This window comes from Lepidothrix coronata, unplaced genomic scaffold, assembly GCF_001604755.1.
Source record: "Lepidothrix coronata isolate B3197 unplaced genomic scaffold, Lepidothrix_coronata-1.0 Scaffold203, whole genome shotgun sequence".
NCBI classification, from domain to species: domain Eukaryota; kingdom Metazoa; phylum Chordata; class Aves; order Passeriformes; family Pipridae; genus Lepidothrix; species Lepidothrix coronata.
In genome coordinates, this window is record NW_016690383.1 from 1 (window position 1) to 17,486 (window position 17,486).

Sequence of the window (17,486 nt, forward strand, 5' to 3'; positions counted from 1 at the left end):
AGCTGGGGAACAGGGCGCTGGGCCCCCTGCCCCCCCCCGGGGACGGGGTGACAGGGGGCCGGGGGGCCGCCGTGTGCTGGGGAGTCCTGGGGGGCGGCAGGAGCTCAGCGGGGGTCCCTGTGGAGCTGGTGCCCACTCCCACTTCCCCCAGGGGGACTGGCCGGACCTTACCAACCTGTCTCCCCGGCGGCCTTCGTGCGACATGGGGTGGGTGCCCGGCTTGCTGTTGGTCAGTGCTTCCCAAATGGTCACCTGTGGTCAGCGGCAGAGGGTGCTTGGAGAGTGGCACCCCAAAACTCAGCCCCCTAGGATGAGCTCTGACCCCACCACCAGGGATGGGGAAATGTGGGGTGAACACCCTGGGCAACACCAGGATGGGATGAGCAACAGAGTCCTCCAGCCAAGGCAGGCAGGAGGAGGCAGGGGGGTGACAGTGCCCACCTGGTCGTACTCGCTGCCGGCTTCCAGCAGGCTCTGCTGGATGGCAAACTGCAGCAGGTCATCCTCATCCTCCCTCAGGGCATCCTGGTGGGTGCCCACCACGCTGTACCCCCGCGGCACCTCGAACAGCGCCGGGTCCATCTCGCACGCTCGGCACGAGGCTGTGGGGAGACAGGAGCTGGCATGGCTGGGCACTCCAAGGGACCCCCTCCCACCCCAGCAGTCACGTGTCCCTCACCCTGCTGTGACCCACTCCTGCCCCACCAGCCGTGGTCCCTTCATCTCACTGGGACCTCTTCCCTCTCAACCAGCCGTGTCCCCCTGACCCCGCTGGGACCCGTTCCCACCCCGCCTCACCAACCACGTCTGACTCATCCTGCTGGGACCCCTCCCTCTCACCCCACATACTGAGGGAGCTGGAGCTGCTGACGCTGGAGGAGTCGCTGCTGGGTGAGGGTGCCTCACTGCTGGGGCTGTGCCGCAGGGAACTGACAGGCTCGTCACACCCATTGAGGTTGCCAAAGGTGATGCGGGCGTTGAGGATATGGAAGATGGGGATTTCTGCAGGAAGGGGAAGAAAAAAAAGCAGGGAGGGAAGCTGGCTGTGCCAGCTGAGCCAGCAGCAGAGTTCCCCCCCATACCGATCTTGACGGGGAAGCCGGGCGGGAGGCGCAGGGTGATGAAGTCCCGCAGTTTGGCGAAGAGCGCGTTGCTTATTGCCATGAGGTCGATGATGGGGGCAACCTGCTCGCAGAGGGACAGTGGGTGGTCCTCGCACAGCCACAGCTTCGCCTTGAACCTGACGGGCACAGGCGTTGGGCTGCAGATCCCTGCCTGTCTCCCTGGGGGTGGGGACACAAGGGGGTCCCCATCTGCTCCTTCCCCTCTCACTTCTGTGTCTTGGTGGTGAGCTCCATGGGCCGTCCCATGTCCCGGTTGCCCAGCTCGAAGTTGGGGTTGAAATATTCCTCAGGGGTGATGGCGGTGGGGTTGGCGTGGCTCAGCGTCTGCGTGATCAGTGTCTGCGTGGGGGAACAGCCCGGTTGGGTGAGGAGGGGAGGTCTGACTGCAGGGCGACCTCCCAGACCTCTGGGACACTCACCCCATTGTTGGGCCCCACGTGCTGCTCAGCGATGCCCAGGAAGGACTGCAGGGGGGTCTTACAGCCTGCGGGACAGGAGGGGGTGAGGGCAGAGCCAGGGGGGCCCTGCCCACCCAGCCCGTGCCAGCTGCACCTTTGCTCTTGCCCTTGTGCTGGTCCGAGAGGTGCTCAGTCCGCGTCCGTGTGATCAGCTCCACGTTGGATGCGCCATAGACCTGGATGAGGAGGGGAATGGCAGGGGTGGGTAACCCCCACCTGCAACTGGCCATACCCCTCTGGGCGGCTCAACACCCACTGCCCCTCACCTTGGCCTCGTACCCATTCACCATTTCTGTCTTCTCGCTCCTCCAGCCCAGGATCCCGGACTTGTTCCTGGAGCGACACAGCACCGTGAGCAATGGATGGGCTTGCTTGGACAGCCCAGGGTGCTCCGCACCCCTGGGGGTGGGCTTGGTGCCACCCCTGCCCACCTCTCGAAGGCGATGTTCTTGGTGTCGAGCTGGGTGGTGACAACGGGGGCTGTCAGCCGCCCCATCACCTGCTCCTCCGTGGGCTGCACAGCAGCCAGCAGCACCTCCTGGTCGTGGCCGGCCAGGGCCAGCGTCTCCGAGTAGACCACCCGCCGGTCGTGGTCAATCTCCATCACCACCGCGCTGGTGTCTGCAGGGAGCAGGGTCAGGACAACCACGGTCTCCACCACATTACCTGGCCCCGTTGCAGCACCACGAGACTCTGCCAGCGCTCCCTGCTGAGGGTGGGGGGACGCCCTGGGGCCACCTCACCTTGTCCTCGGAAGACAAAGCTGCGGTTGCCCCGCTGCCAGGTCATATGGTCAAAGCCCAGCAGCGTGGTGTCCACCCGCAGGTTCTGGCCGCTCTTCCACACCTTGTAGGTGTCACTGGGGCAGATCTTGGACACCAGAGGCACTGGGGAGAGATGCCAATAGCCCAGCCAGGGATGGGGCCACCTGCACCCCCGAGTGGGCTGCCAGCACTTAGCTGGGTGGTGGATGCACCTGGGGAACCCAACGCCTTGGCAGGATGGGGGTCTGCAAGCTTGGGGTGTCTAGGGGTAAAGGAGCAGGTAACCCCTGACCTGGGGATGGGTGCCAGGGCTGGGGGACTCTGCTGGGAAACTCCCACTCCTCCCACAGCCACGCTCTGCCCTGAGCTCACCCCAGCTGGTGAACTCCCACTTCATCTCCACGTAGAAGTCCTGGGCCTGTGGAGCACACAGAGGGGTCGGGAGGAGCCTGTGGCTGGCAGCCCCCCCGCAGCCCCTGCGGGAGGAGGGAGGTACCTTGCGCAGCTTCTCCAGCAGGACGGGGATCCCGGCCAGGCGCTTGATGGCTCTCTGGTAGTCGCGGTAGCGCAGGACCAGCTGCACCAGCTCCAGGTCACGGGTGCTCACGGCCTCCTGCAGGACTGTGGGGCACAAGGGCAGTGCCCAGGGCCATGGCATGGCACACATGGCACTGCAGAGCTGGGCACTGCACAGGAGCCACAGGCACAGACCACCATGTGAACGGTCCCCTGGGGAGCTGCAGCACCAAGGTGAGCATGACCATGCCTGTGCCTGTGCTTGTGCCCATGTCCATGCCCATGTCTGTCCCTATGCCCATTTCTGTGCCTGTGCCAGGGGAGCCTGAGGGAGGACAGAAACAATGAGCCACCTGCGTACCTGTCCATCCGCTGCGGTTCTCCTTGCCCACGTCGGCTCCATGCTTCAGCAGCACCCTGGCACACTCAAGGTGGCCCAGTGTGGTGGCCAGATGCAGTGGGGTGCGTCCTCGGGGGTCCAGCTGCTCGATGTCGGCCTGCCGGGAGGGAATGGGGCTCTGGGATCACCAGGGTGGCCACACCTTGCTCCCAGCAGCCTCCCACAGATGTGCAGCTCCCAGACAGAGAAAGCAGCCAACATTTGACGCTATCCCAGAGAACATCCCCACCCCTGATCTCCCCCCAGGAGATGCACCTCAAAAGGCTCTTCCTGCTCCCTGCAGCCACTGCCATACGGTGGTGGCTGCCAGCACCCAGCACAGCTCGGCACGGTCAGGCTGGACTGCACCCCCGACGCAGGCACGGAGCAGGGGCATGGCATGGCAGCAGGGGCACGGATGCCCCGGCGCAGTGCACACAGCTCTGCACATCTTGATGCAGCTGCAAGCTCGGGAAAAGCCCGCACCTCTGGGATTTGGGGGGGGCTGTGCCCAGTTGCCAGGCAGCAGCTGCCGGCAGCCCCCCTCCACCGGGGCCGGGAGCGCGGCGGGCGACGTGGGCTGCGGCGGGCGCACGTGTTCCCCTGCCTGAGCCTGAGCCGGGGGCGGGCGGCTGCGGGAGTGGAGCGGCTGCTCGGAGGATCCCCAGGGCCCTGGGGAGCCGCCGCTGGGGCTGCCGTTGTTTGTGCCAAACCCGGAGCCTGGCACCCAGCCAGCCCCGAGGAATCCCTTGAGCGGTGGCGGTGGGCACCCCCAACACCCACGGGCCCCGCTCCCCATGTGAGGAGCAGCATCACACCCGTGCCTAGGGCAGGGGACACAGCTCAGGGGGGCCTGGCCCACCCTCTGCGTCCCCAGCACCCAGCTGGCGTAGAAGCCTTGTGCCCAGAGAGGGGCACTCCGATGCTGCCAGGGCGGGAGGTTGTGAGACAAACCCCAAATCATGGGTTTTGGGGAGGCCACCTCCAGGAGAACAAACTGGGGGTGCAGGACCCAAAGAGGCCAGCTGAGACTGGGCAGACAGAAGCGTTTTGGCATGGGCAGAGATGGAGTGTGGGCTCCCCGGTGCCCAGGGTCTCATCCGCAGCATGTCCCTGCCTCTCTCCAGGCGTGTCCTGCAGTCCTGCTGTCCCAGGGATGTCCCCATCCCTGTCCACGCTGGGCATTCCCATGGGCTGCATCCCCAGGGACTCACCAGGCAGGGGGACCCCCTAGTGTGTCCACACTGCCAGAGCAGAACAGCCCCCCAGTTTCCCGGGAGTCAATGTGCTGCTCCATCACTCTCCAGGCGACTGCTGCTTCTTAATTGTGCTAATGAAATGACTCTAATTAAAGCTATCGCCCCCCAGCTGGGGGCGGGTGCTGCGGGCTCAGCAGGGCTCCCCAGCTGCAGCCTGGCCCCAGCGCCGGGTGGGATGAGGGTCCCCACTCTGGGGACACGGTGCTGGAGCCACCCCAGGGGACACAGTGTGACCCAGTTTTTGCCAGCAAGAGCTCAGTCCTGGGTCCTGGTGCTGGGGTGGCTCCAGCTTGGGGGCTGTGGCACAGACCTCCAGGTGCTGCCCATCATGGGGGTGTGACACCCCCTGGGGATGAGGACAGGGATGTCGGTGGCTTTGGGGTGGCAGCGGAGCAGCACAGGATGGCAGCTTGGCCACTCCTCCTGTGCCAGCTGGGCACGGGGCACTGCACATCCCATCTGCTGGGGTTGTCCCTGGATTGGAGGACCCCAGTGCCTACTCCTGGGTGAGAGTGAGGGACATGGGCCAGCATGGGGAGGTGGTGCCAGGCACTGCTGTCCCTGTGCAGCTTCGGGTCCCTGTCATGCATTATGGGGCAGGCTGTGGCGTGGGGTGTCCTGACACAACAGGCTCTGTGTCACTGCCTGCCACATCCTCGTGATGTCCCTGCCCTGGAGACCTGCTGACCCTCTCTCCCTGGTGGAGGAAACTGTGGATGGGAGCTCATGGTGACAATTTGGGGGTGACCCACACAGGGCTCTTATGGGAAGAGAGGAGCAATGCTGCCCCAGTGCTTCCCAACCCCAAACACCTGCACTTTGACTGGGGGGATGTGGAGCCACTACCCCGCGTGGGTCTCTGGGGTGGCAGAGAAGGGCAGAGCTCTAAGACAGGGGGACCTCCAGCCCCCAGGATCACAAACAGCCCCAGCCCCAACCACTTTCCCAGGGGATGCTCTGGCAGTAAGAAGGGCTGAGCTGTGTCCCTGGATGCCCTGGAGAGAGCAGGGGGCCTGGGCTGGCCCCCACCTCCGTCCCCCAAGCCCCCACCTGCCACAGAGTCTGGCCTGCAGCACCCATGGCCCCCCCGTGCACCCCTGCAGTGCACACGGGGCTGGCTTTGCTCTGCCCCTGCAAATGCCAACGGGGGCCATGGCAGAGCCCCTCCACTGGCCAGGCTGGGGGGTTAGAGAGCCTCTCTGCAGGTGAGCAGGTCAGAGCCCCCCTCGCAGCCCCTCCATCTCCCCGCATCTGCCGAGCCCAGCTTTGATCTCTGCCGCGCCGGGCTCCTGGGAAAACTGACCCCGCATTACCACGGAAATGAAACCACTGGCCATGGGGTGGGGGACCGGGGTGATGCTGGCGCAGCCTCTGGCTGGACCCCACAATGGAGGCGGGTGTGGCGGGAGGCATCGCCTGCATCCCGGCGGGAGCATCGCAGCACAATGACCCCCGTTTCCTGCACCACCAGAGTCCACCCAGCATGGCCCTCAGTGCCTTGGGGTGCAAGGACCTGGGCCGAGGGAGTGGGGATGCTCAGCACAGCCCGCCGCCAGCCTCCCTCCAGCGCCTGCGGTTTCCTGCATCTTCAGGGTTGGGTTTTAATTACCTGAATTGCAACGCCATGGGGGAGAGGAAGGCTGGGAACCTGCCGGGGATGCACCCGCACCCTGCTCCATGACCAGGCGGCTGGGAGGTTCCCGGCTGAGGGACACAGTGGGTCCCCTCACGCTGAGAAGAGCCTGCCTGGCCTCGTGGGGATGGGGGGCTGCACCCCAGCAGCATCAGGGTCCTTGTCCCCCCCCTCAGAGGGGCTCAACCTGACGGTGGCAAGCTGGTGACTGCACCCCAGGGAGGCGGCAGTACCCTGAGAAGTGGGGTGCGGGTTGGGGTTCAGGGGTTTGCAGAGGCCTAGCAGGGAGCTGGGGACACGTGTGGAGGGATGCTCGGGGCTGCGTGTGCCGGAGGATGCAGGGGAGCCGCGGGTGGTACCCACTGCTCCGTGCCAGCCCCGGGGGCAGCAGACACAGTCGCGGGGTGCAGGTGGGGACACACCCCACACTCCCGGAGCTCTGCCAGCGCAGAGAGCGACGCCATCCCTATCACCCCCCCTCATCTCCATCCTCATCCTCATCCCGGCTCCGAGCATTGCATCAGCCCGAGCCGAGCGGAGCCGGGCCGTGCCGGGCCGTGCCGGGAGTGTCCCCGCGCCGCCCCACCTGCTTGGCGCTGAGCTCTCGGTCCAGGTCACGGGCGCGGTTGTGCCAGACGAGGTAGTGCAGCGGGTACCTGCCCTCCGGCCCCTTCCTGCCCGAGCAAGACGCGAGCATCCTCCGTGCATGCTGGAGCGGCGCGGCGGGCGCGGTGCGGGGCGGCGCGGGGCGGGGGGGGCGCGGGGCGGGGCGGGCCGCCACCTCCCGCCCGGTGCTTCCCCGGCCCCCCCGCACCGCCCGGCCTCATGGGACTTGTAGTCGCCCTGCCCGGCATCGCCCCCTTCTTCTTCCTCATCTTCATCCTCCTCCTTTGTGGCCCCTCTCCCGCACCGCTCAGCCCATCACCGCGGCCTCCGACCCCGCAGAGGGGCTGCAAAGGGACACCCCGCTGGCAATCAGCATCCTCCCCAAATTCCCCCGCTTCCCAGGCTGATCTTCCCTGTCCCAGCTGACCCGCACTCGCCCCGTGGGGCAGCGGGCACGAGCACATGGTGGGATAGGGGCGAAGGCGGCAGGTGGGGACCAGGTGGGGGTCGTGGGGGGACCCCGATTCTCGCCCCCGCAGCACCAGGTACGGGCCCCCAGCCCCGTTTCCTTTTCCGCCTGCGTCTCTCCCGGGCGGGCGTCGCGTTTTCCGGCTGCCGCCCGAGAACAATGCGAGGCTGGGCCTCCGCGGCCGCCTCAGCCTCCGCCGGCGCCACGCTCCCGGCCCCCCCGACCCGCTGCTCCCCACCCTCCCACGGGGGGAACCCCCCTCGACATCATTATTCTCGGTTCTGCCACGGCGGTGGCAGTGGTCGCGTCCCCCCACCCCCGGTCCCCGCACAGCATCCCCCACCCCCTGCCAGCCCCGCTGCCCCATGACGTCATGAGCCATCTCCTCGGTCACCCACGGTGAGGTCACCCCGCCTGCCCCACCGTGCTGGGGGGCAGGATCTGACCCCACTCCCCTGGCTCCCGCAGGGCTCTGACCCCCACACACCTGTTTGGAGGGCCCCCATGGTACTGGGGTGTCCCCCCTGCTCCAAGTGCTTATAGGGTCACAGTTAGGGAACAGACCCCAAATGGTCCCCAGTTCCCACCCCCACCCCCAAAATCCCCTGCTGAACAGCCCAGGGCTGTGGACCAACCCACACATCCCCACTGCAGTGTCCTGGGGAGCACGCAGGTAACCCCCGTGTTCTGGGACCCCTGGTCTGCCCCTGGCTGCCCATGTTGCACCCCGGGGTGTATCCGGGATGGGGCAACAAGGAAGGAGGGTGCACAGGATTAGGTGCGCAGTGCCAGAGGTGGCTTTGGGAATGGGCTGGAGGTGCCCAGGGCTGTGCTGAGTCTAGGACGAGTGCCCAGAGCAGGACTGAAGCAAGTGGGAGGGGGCCCAGGGCTGAGACTGGAGTGCACAGGACCCGGACTAGGACTAGGACCAGAACCAGAACCATCCATCCGGGATGAACAGGACCAGGGCTGGGAGCAGGACCAGGGCAGTGCCCTGGACTGAAAAGGGGAGCGGGAAGGCACTGAGGACGGGGATTGGCGTCAGGACTAATGGACGCCCGGGACCAGAAACAGGACCAGGGTGATGCCCAGCAGCAGGTGTAGTGTGCCCGGGAGCGGGCTGTCCTGGGGGCGTACGCAGGTGCGGGTGCGGGGCGGGGGCGGTGCCGGTGCGGAGCGGTGCCGGTGACCGTGTGGATTCGGGTGCGGGCTCCGGGCGCGATTGCGAGTGCAGGTTCGGGTGCGGGTCTGGCTGCGGGGCGGCGCCGGTGCGGGTTCGGGTGCGGATCCGGGTGCGGGGCGGTGCCGGTGCCGGTGCGGGGCGGCCGCGGCGGCGCTGCCGGTGGCGGGGCGGGGGCGGTGCGGCCCCTCCTCCGCCGGGGCCGGGCCTGCGCCGCTTCCTGCGGAGCCGCCGGGCGCTGGGAGCAGCCGGCAGCCCCCGGCCCCCCCCCCCCGGGCCCCGCCGTCCCCGCCCCGCCCCGCCGCCCGGCCCCCCCCCCTCCCCGCCGCCGCTCCCCCGGCGGGCCCGGGGGCGCCGCCGCCGCCCCACGCTGGCGCAGAGGCCCGGGCCCGGGCCCGCCTCGCCGCTGAGGATGTCCCGGAAGGCGCCGCGGGCAGAGGTGTGCGCCGACTGCAGCGCCCCAGGTAAGGGCCCCCCCGCACCGGCCCCGCCAGCCCCCCCGCGCCTCCTGCTGCACCCTCCCGGAGCCTGCCCTGCGCCCCCACGGTGCATTCCCCTCACCCTCGTGAGCCCCCTCTGCGCCCCAAGGCACCCCCCGGTGCGTCCCCGCAGCCCGGTCAGCCCCCTGTGCGCCCCGAGGTGCTTTCCCCCTGTCTGCTCCCCATGAACCCTTTTGCCTCACCTTCTGCACCCCACATCGAAGGCCCTTTGTGCCCCCCTGGGTGCCCCCAGGACCCTCCCCGGTGATCCCCCTCTGCACCCCGCGCTGCACATCTAAGGGACCCCCATGGAGCCCCTGCTCTGCCCCCCAGGAACCCTCTGATGTGCCCCCAGTGCAACGCCCTGCCGAAGCCCGTGACCCCCTTGGTGCACCCCCTTTACTCCTTTGGAATCTCCTAGTACGCCCCAAACATGACCCCGATGCCCCCCAATGCCCTCCTCCGTGCCGCTCCAGTGCACCCCGCGTTCACCCACCGCCCCCCTGCACCACCCACAGCGCTCACACCCCAGCGCGGGGGCTGCTGGCACAGGCTGGAGACGCGCCGGTCGGTGCTAGAGGCACCGATGACCCTGAAAACGGCAGGATGAGAGGGGGAAACTCTCCTACTCCCCCCAGCACCCCGCAGCCAGCACCCACCCCAGCTGGATCCGGACTTGGCGGTGCTGGCTGGATGAGCCGGGCGGCCGCCGCGCTGCAAGCCAGAGCCGAGCCTGGGCAAGACCATTCCCATTCCCCGGCGGTGCCGGTGCCCGCAGCCCCCACGCTGGGCACGCGCCCGCGGGCGTCACGGCGGGGTTGGCCCCCCCGCAAACCCTGCCCGCGGTAGGGCTGGACCCCAAACCTGCCCGTGGCCAGTGCAGGTGGCCCCCACGGCAATGAATGAACGGGTCTCTGAGCCGGCCCCGGAAAGCTGCCCGCGGGCCAAGGCTGTGCCGAAATTATTCCGGCCACGTGCCAATGGCCGGATCCTGCCAGGAGAGCTGTCGGCACGCGTGGGCACGAGGCTGCCCTGCCTCCGGGCGTCCCCCGTGCCGGCGGGCAAGCGGGGGGCAAGGGGTTCCCGGGGCGGTGCCGGGGCTCCCTGCCGCGGCTGAGGGGAAATGGAAACCAGTTTCTTCCAATCTCTTATCGCCTGGCAGCCATGGGAGGAAATGAGTTATAAAGTCCAGAGGCCGTTTCCTACCACACCGGGAGCACCCGCTGTCACTGCCAGGGATGTGCTGCCCTGCCCTGCATGGTGGGGTGCCCGTGGGGTGCCCTGATCCCTGTGCCTGAGCTCCCTTGGCCCCATGCAGGGATGCTGCCTGGCCCCAGCCCTACCATCATCACTGCGGGGCTGAGTGCTGGGGGTCCCAGTGTCAGTCCACATTGCAGTGCAGGGGTGGAGGTGCCAGGAGCTCCCTTCAACTCCAGGATCTCCCCAGGGTTTGGGGTGTCCCCATGCCAGTGCTCCCCCAGCTGCTGCAATGCCCACCCACATCCCACCCCAGAGCGGGAGGGGCTGTTGCCCCAGGGGTGCTCTGGACCCGCCCGGATGGGGGCCGCGGGCTGGTTCCCCCCGCACAGAGCGTCCTGTTCCCGGCGGTGCCCGTGGGCAGCGGGTGTGAAGGCACAGATGCCGCCGCACCGGCTGCCAAGGCGCTGCCATCTGTGTGCACGGGGCTGCCAGGCTGGGGGGGCCACCACTCCCCTCCCCCGGCCACCCCACCCTGGCCCCGGGGCACTGCAGCATGGCAGGGTGCCGTGCCCCCCTAAAACGGTGTCCTCAGGGCTCTGGGGGGTGTGTGGGGAGGGGTCCAGGACTCCGCAGGGAGGAAGGAAGTGGAGGAGGCTTGGCTGCCTGCCTGCCTGCCTGCCTTCCTCTGGGGGGTCGTGGGGCCGCTGTCACCCCTCAGGGCCATCGCACCGGCCACTGCTGCCACCCCCCCCAGGCCCTGTACCCCCCGGGCTTGGGGCATCTCCCTCCTATGGGGTAGCATGGTGTTTGTGTAGGACCTACAGAAACAAGGGGTGGTGGAGCTGGGCAGTGGGTTTCAGGGCTCCCCCGTGGTGCCCCGCAGAGGGGACACCCGGGAGCGGTTCGGCATCATCACCCCGTGCCTGGCTGCGTTTCACGGGAGGGGAGTGCTGTGACCCAACGCAGGGGTCCCCAGATCCTGCCCTCATGCTGTTGTGGACAGCTGCAGCTCCACAGCCACCCCATGGGGTAAGACCCCACAGTCCCCAGGACCCATTTTTGGGGTGTGGGTGTGAGGAGCTGCTGCCTGGCTGGGAGCAGTGCCCCCGCGAGTGCCGGGGTTGGTGCCAGCGCGGGGCCAGCGCGGCTGCTCAAACGGTCCTTTGTTCCCGGCGGGGACACAAAGGGCTCCAGTCCGGCCGGGGCCAGCGGCGGGGCTGAGGTGGCATGGCAGTGTGGGGGGCCGTGGCACCTGCCCCGGAGCCAGGGTGCCCTGGGGGGCTGATCTGCACTGGGGCGCCGAGGTTTGAGATTCGGTGACCACCCTATGTGGGAACCCACAAACTGGGGGTGCCCACCTACTGGGGAGGCACACTGCCCCCGTCCAGGACCCCCCAAACACCCAGCCAGGGGCTCAGGGGTGCATGGCATCGCAGTGAGCCAGAGGGCCCCTGCTCAGGGTATGCTGGCATCGTCCCTGCCACTGGCCGCCCTCCTGATGGTGGGGGGCCAAACCCTGCCCCCCTTTTGGCTGGTGGTTGCTATGGGAAACCTGTGGGTTTCCCCTGGTGATGGGCTGAGCCCCTCTCCATCTGCGGGGAAATGGTTGCTGTGGCAACACATCCCCCCTGCGGGATGGATGGATGGGGAGGGGACTGCTTGGGGAGGGGACACCCGCTGACACCCCATGCCACCCTCAGACCCTGGCTGGGCGTCGATCAACCGCGGGGTGCTCATCTGTGACGAGTGCTGCAGCGTGCACCGCAGCCTGGGCCGCCACATCTCCATCGTCAAGCACCTGCGCCACAGCCCCTGGCCTGCCACCCTTCTCCAGGTGGGTTCTGGGGACACAGGAACGTGGGGAGATGCACAGTGGGACCCCCCGTGCCCACTGGGCCCTGCCTGTCCCCCGCAGATGGTGCACACCTTGGCGAGCAATGGGGCCAACTCCATCTGGGAGCACTCGCTGCTGGATCCAGCGCAGGTGCAGAGCGGGCGCCGGAAGGCAAACCCCCAGGACAAAGTGCAGTGAGTGCCCCCTGTACTGTGGGGAGGGGGTCAGCACTGTCTGGGACCCCACTCCTCACCTTAAAACCTGCTGCCCCCCTCAGCCCCACCAAGTCGGAGTTCATTCGTGCCAAGTACCAGATGCTGGCCTTTGTCCACAAGCTGCCCTGCCGGGATGACGACGGTGTCACTGCCAAGGACCTCAGCAAGGTGGGGTGGGGGCTCAGGGACCTCCCCCTTGGCCGGGAGGATAGATTACCCCGTTACCAGCTCTCTCCTCCACAGCAATTGCACTCAAGCGTGCGGACGGGCAACCTGGAGACCTGCCTGCGCCTGCTCTCGCTGGGCGCCCAGGCCAACTTCTTCCACCCGGTGAGTGCTGGTGGGGCTTGGAGGCTCTGGGGGCGGTGCAGGGCTTAGGGGTCCCCAGAGCCCTGTCCCACAGGCAGGCTGTGGGTCTGAGGCTGCCCATGCCCACAGGAGAAGGGCACCACACCACTGCATGTGGCCGCCAAGGCCGGGCAGATCCTGCAGGCAGAGCTGCTGGTGGTCTACGGCGCCGACCCCGGGGCACCCGACGTGAACGGCCGGACCCCCATTGACTATGCCAGGTGAGGGCGGGGAAGGGGGGTCACCCCTGCCTGCACCCCCACCTAGGGTGGGCATTACCCCTGCCCGCCCTCCCACAGGCAGGCAGCCCAGCACGAGCTGGCAGAGCGGCTGGTGGAGTGCCAGTACGAGCTGACCGACCGGCTGGCCTTCTACCTCTGCGGCAGGAAGCCAGGTGAGTGTGCGAGTCCTGGGGTGGGGAGGTTACCCTGGGGGCAAGGGGGGCATGAGGCCCTGCTCAACACCCCTGTCTTTGCACAGACCACAAGAATGGGCACTACATCATCCCGCAGATGGCTGACAGGTGAGTGTCTGGTGCCCGTGGCCCTGCCACCCTGTCCCATGTCCCCCCCGGCGTCCCCGCTGGGCTGAGGGGGGGACCCCTGTCACTGGAGCATCCCTGGTGGGGTGGGGGGGGTCAGCGTGCCCGCGCGTTTAACGTCCGCCTTTATCCTGTTCTTCCCTCCGCTGCCTTCTCCGGAGCGCAGGGTGCGCCCAAAGTGCATGGCACAGAGGTATTGTCCGCTCGGCTCTTGGCTCCGGGGGCCCCCCATGCCACTGGCATGGGCCCCCCCTGCAGCCCCGGCCGCTCGGCCCAGCCCAGCACCTGGGGGGCACTCGGGGAGGGGGGTCCCGCTCGCCTTCTGCCACCTTGTCCCCCTGTGCCTGCCCGCCAGCCCTGCTTGGTGAAGCCCCCAGTGCCTGAGGGGGGGTCCCTGTCCTGGTGGGGTACAGCTGGGGACTGTTTTGGTGGGAATGGGACAGGAATAACCCCCACTTCGTCTCTCCCCCCCTCCCTGCACCCCCCAGCCTGGACCTCTCTGAGCTGGCCAAGGCAGCCAAGAAGAAGCTGCAGGCGGTGAGTGGGGGCTGGGGCAGGGCTGGGGGTCCCGCCTGCTCCCCCCATCCTGCCTGACACCGTCCTCTGTCCTGCTGCAGCTCAGCAACCGCCTCTTTGAGGAGCTGGCCATGGACGTCTACGACGAGGTGGACCGTCGGGAGAACGACGCGGGTGAGCGGCGGGTGGGGGGTGCAGCCCCCCAGGGCTGGGGCGGGCGTCACTGGCGCGGGGAGGAGCAGCCGGCGGGGCCGTGGCTGAGCCCTTCGCTCCCCCCCCTCCCTGGATGCGTCCGCCGGGACCGCAGGCCCCTCCTTCTTCATTCCTCTGGCCGGGGAGGTTTGCTCAGCGCGAGGGGCCGCCGCTGGGTGCTGGGGCTGGGGTGCTGCCGGAGGTGGGTGCTGGGACCCCCAGGGATGGGAACTCAGCCTGGAGGGGTGCCCTTGGTCTGGGGGATGGTGGGGGGGCCACCCCGTTTCCATGGCGAGGTGGGTGCCAACAGAAATGACAAACCCTCTCCCCACTGGCTTGGGGTGGCGAGCTGGTGCCCCAAGGAGTGAGGAGCAGGGGGTCCCTGCTGGGGGGCGCAGGGGGGACCCCAGCTCTGCGGGGTGGCTGAGAGAGGCAATTCCTGTCAGCCCGGCTGGGCTCCGCTCCCAGCCCCAGCAGGCTGGCCCCGCGCCTGCGCCTGCGTCCTGCCAGCTCAGGCCCCGCAGCCTGCTCGTCCAGGGGGGTCCAGCCCCTGTAGCCCCCCGGAGTCTGACACCAGGTGCCTTCCTGCAGTCTGGCTGACGACGCAGAACCACAGCACGCTGGTGACAGAGCGCAGTGCCGTCCCCTTCCTCCCTGTCAACCCTGAGTACTCGGCCACACGAAACCAGGTGAACCCTTCCCCCCAGGCCTCAGGGTTCCCCCCCACAAGGCCTTGTGACCACCCCCCCGTGCACCCAGACCTCTGCTTACCCCCTTTTCCCTGCCTCCTACCCCCAGGGCCGGCAGAAGCTGGCCAGGTTCAATGCCAGGGAGTTTGCCACCTTGCTCATTGACATCCTTGGGGAAGCCAAGCGCCGGCAGCAAGGGAAGAGTCTGTTGAGCCCCACAGGTGAGGGACAGAGGGCAACGAGAGGGAGCTGAGCATCCCTCCCCACCCTGTGCTCAGCACCCCCTTGCCTTCCCCCAGACGCCCTCGACTACTCGCTGCGGAGCCAGAGTGACCTGGACGACCAGCACGACTACGACAGCGTCGCGTCCGACGAGGACACGGACCAGGAGCTGCTGCGCAACGCCTCACGCAACAACCGTGCCAGGGTGAGCCCTGGACCCCACCTGGACCTCTACCCCGGCTGTGGGATCCCGATGCTGAGCCCCTTTCCCCACAGAGCATGGACTCCTCCGACCTGTCGGACGGCCCCATCACGCTGCAGGAATACCTGGAGGTGAAGAAGGCTCTGGCTGCCTCTGAAGCCAAGGTGCAGCAGCTGATGAAGGTGAACAACAGCCTGAGCGATGAGCTGCGCCGGCTGCAGCGTGAGGTGGGTGTGGGGCCGGCAGGACCCCCCCTTCATTGTATTCCACTCCTTGCTGAAGCCTCCCCCCGCTCCTCCTGGCTGCAGATCCACAAGCTGCAGGCAGAGAACACGCAGATCCGGCAGCAGAGTGGTCCCGCACACCCAACCCCGGCCCCCAGCGAGCGGCCAGAGCACGGGCACCCCCCTGGCACGGCCCCCACACACCGCCGGGACCGCCAGGCCTTCTCCATGTACGAGCCGGGCTCGGCGCTGAAGCCCTTCGGGCAGCCGGTGGAGGAGCTGGTGACACGGCTGCCCTTCGGCCCTGGTGTGAGTGTGCTGGGGCAGGCGGGCGGGTGGGTTTGGGGTGCAGCCACCTCCCCAGCCCTGCAGGGTGCTGGGTCCTGTCCCCGCGGGGCCGTAACCTTTCATGTGTCACCAGGAGGTGGAGGACGAGGCTCTGTACTCCATGCACATCCCGGCCAGCGTGTACCGGGTAAGGGGGCCGCAGCGGGGGCGGCTCCTGCATGGGATGTGGTGGCTGTCGCCTGCCCAGGATGTGGCCTTTGGGATGTCCTGTCCCCCCACCGCCCTGAACCCTGCTGGGTCAGGCCGGGGACCTCCCCAAGGGACGGCGGCTGTGGGATGTTCCTGCATGCAGGGTGGCGGTGTCCCCTGTGCTCGTCCTCCCCTGCACATCACCGAGGTCGGCTCCAAACCCTTCTGCACCCTGTTCAGCACCGGCTTCCCCTCTGTTCCCCCTCCAGATCCGGAAAGGTCCATCTGCCTCCTCGGTGCCCTTTCCCCCATCCTCCCCGCTGCTCTCCTGCCAACCGGATGGTGCCCGGCACATGGTGATGTACTGGGGAGGGGGGTAACTCTTGGGGTGGGGAGACCCCTGGCCCTTGCGTGGGTTTGGGCTGGGCAGGGCTTGACACTGTTCCTCTGCCCTGCAGAGCAAGCTAGACCGGCACGGCAGTGGCACTGACAGCGACTACGACAACACGCAGGGGGGTGAGGTCCTGATCAGGTCAGTGCTGGGGCTGGGGGCTGCGCCAGGGAATGTGGGGACACACGGAAATGCAGTTGACACTGACCCCAGGGGGTTGGTCGGTCCCTGCAGCATGGAGGGCAAGCGGTTTGTGGAGCTGAGCAAGGATGAGGACTTCCCCCATGAGCTGGACCCGCTGGACGGGGAGCTGGACCCTGGACTGCCCAGCACAGAGGACGTCATCCTCAAAACTGAGCAGGTCACCAAGAACATCCAGGAGCTGCTGCGGGCGGCGCAGGAGTCCAAACATGACAGGTGAGACTGGTGCACAGCCTTGGGGTCCCTCTGGACCCCCAGACCAAGGGGCTGTGGTCACACAGGGCCATTCCTGGCACCCTCTATGGTCGGGAGCCATGGTCTCCTGCAATGCTCACTGCTTACCCTTTCTCCTTGCCCCCAGTTTCGTGCCCTGCTCAGAGAAGATCCACTCAGCTGTGACAGAGATGGCATCGCTATTCCCTAAGGTAAGAGGGTCGGTGTGTCCCTGGGTTGGGGATGGTCCCCACCCAGACACTGTCAGCTTCCTGGGCATGGGTTCTGATGCTGGTCCTGTGCCCTGCTGCAGAAGCCGGCTCTGGAGACAGTGCGGAGCTCCCTGCGGCTGCTCAACGCCAGCGCCTACCGGCTGCAGAGCGAGTGCCGCAAGACCGTGCCCCCCGAGCCAGGCGCCACCGTGGACTACCAGCTCCTGACCCAGCAGGTCATCCAGTGTGCCTACGACATCGCCAAGGCCGCCAAGCAGCTGGTCACCATCACCACTCGTGAGAAGAAGCAGTGAGCGCCAGCCCGCGCCTCCCCGCCGCGTGTCCCCCGGCCCCCACGCTCTCTGTCTCTCCCTTCCCTCTGGCAGCAGCCACCACCTGGGGCGAGCGTGGCTGCAAGTGGCCTTTTTGGGGAGCTGGGGCACGGGGCGAGCTGCCCATGCCCCCTGCGCTGTCAAAGGAGCTGGTGCTCGGCCTGCGGGGTAGGTGCCTGTGTCCCCCTGTACAGCCCCCTGCCCGCCCCGTGGCACGCGCCTAACTTATCCTGTACAGTACATAGCCTGTGTAGCTGTCTATGGCGGCGGTGGCCTTGTACCCCCACCCCCCACAAAGCCCCTCTCTGGGTGGCCGGTACCCCCGGGGCCACCCACGGCATTACACTGGACTGGGACGCCCGTGGGCCCCCCCTTCCCGGGCGTCCTGAACCCCTCCCTGGGTGTCCTGCCCCTCACCGGGGCTGTGCTCCCCACTGTAAGATGTGTCCTTGTAAATTTGTATCAATAAAGTTGTGAGCATTGCACGGGCCCCCTGCCCCGCTCCCGTGCCCATGGAGGGTCCAGTCCCCCTGGACCGTGGGTTCACCCCTCCCCGGCGCCAGGCAGACTTGGCCACGTGTCCCTCCCGTTTCACCCAGTCCCCTTGGCC

The 17,486-nt window shown here is 67.7% G+C and overlaps 2 protein-coding genes across 5 annotated transcripts; one reads left to right on the plus strand and one right to left on the minus strand.

Annotated features, from left to right (window-relative positions):
- Positions 1-4: 4 nt before the first annotated feature.
- On the minus strand, positions 5-6,845 carry LOC108505946 (ankyrin repeat domain-containing protein 13B-like; the record flags this gene model as incomplete). Its single annotated transcript, XM_017832465.1, has 15 exons — positions 6,720-6,845; positions 3,224-3,359; positions 2,843-2,967; positions 2,719-2,764; positions 2,326-2,469; positions 2,014-2,203; positions 1,849-1,915; positions 1,677-1,758; positions 1,544-1,608; positions 1,333-1,463; positions 1,083-1,240; positions 841-1,002; positions 442-602; positions 176-252; positions 5-86 (listed from the first exon to the last, which is right to left on the minus strand). Coding segments are annotated over exons 1-15 (1,737 nt in total), but the record flags the coding sequence as incomplete, so codon positions are not given.
- Positions 6,846-8,756: 1,911 nt separating this feature from the next.
- On the plus strand, positions 8,757-17,359 carry GIT1 (GIT ArfGAP 1). Of its 4 annotated transcripts, XM_017832556.1 has the most exons (22): positions 8,757-8,852; positions 11,768-11,901; positions 11,983-12,095; positions 12,179-12,284; positions 12,360-12,446; positions 12,555-12,685; positions 12,764-12,858; positions 12,945-12,987; positions 13,172-13,198; positions 13,494-13,542; positions 13,623-13,695; positions 14,305-14,402; positions 14,512-14,623; positions 14,702-14,829; positions 14,901-15,053; positions 15,135-15,359; positions 15,472-15,525; positions 15,797-15,883; positions 15,986-16,059; positions 16,153-16,335; positions 16,481-16,544; positions 16,646-17,359. In XM_017832556.1, exons 1-22 carry the CDS (start codon positions 8,801-8,803, stop codon positions 16,856-16,858), a joined length of 2,301 nt encoding a protein of 766 aa, XP_017688045.1. In that variant the 5' UTR covers positions 8,757-8,800; the 3' UTR covers positions 16,859-17,359. The 4 variants fall into 4 exon arrangements, with proteins under 4 accessions (XP_017688045.1, XP_017688048.1, XP_017688047.1 ...); XM_017832559.1 differs by lacking the exon at positions 15,472-15,525; XM_017832558.1 differs by lacking the exon at positions 13,172-13,198.
- Positions 17,360-17,486: the final 127 nt, after the last annotated feature.

Coding starts and splice junctions, on each gene's coding strand:
- GIT1 (XM_017832556.1), top strand. CDS start 8,801: ATGTCCCGGAAGGCGCCGCGGGCAGAGGTGTGCGCCGACTGCAGCGCC. Junction 16,060..16,152: donor GGGGGTGAGGTCCTGATCAG/GTCAGTGCTGGG, acceptor CGGTCCCTGCAG/CATGGAGGGCAAGCGGTTTG. Junction 16,336..16,480: donor CAGGAGTCCAAACATGACAG/GTGAGACTGGTG, acceptor CCTTGCCCCCAG/TTTCGTGCCCTGCTCAGAGA.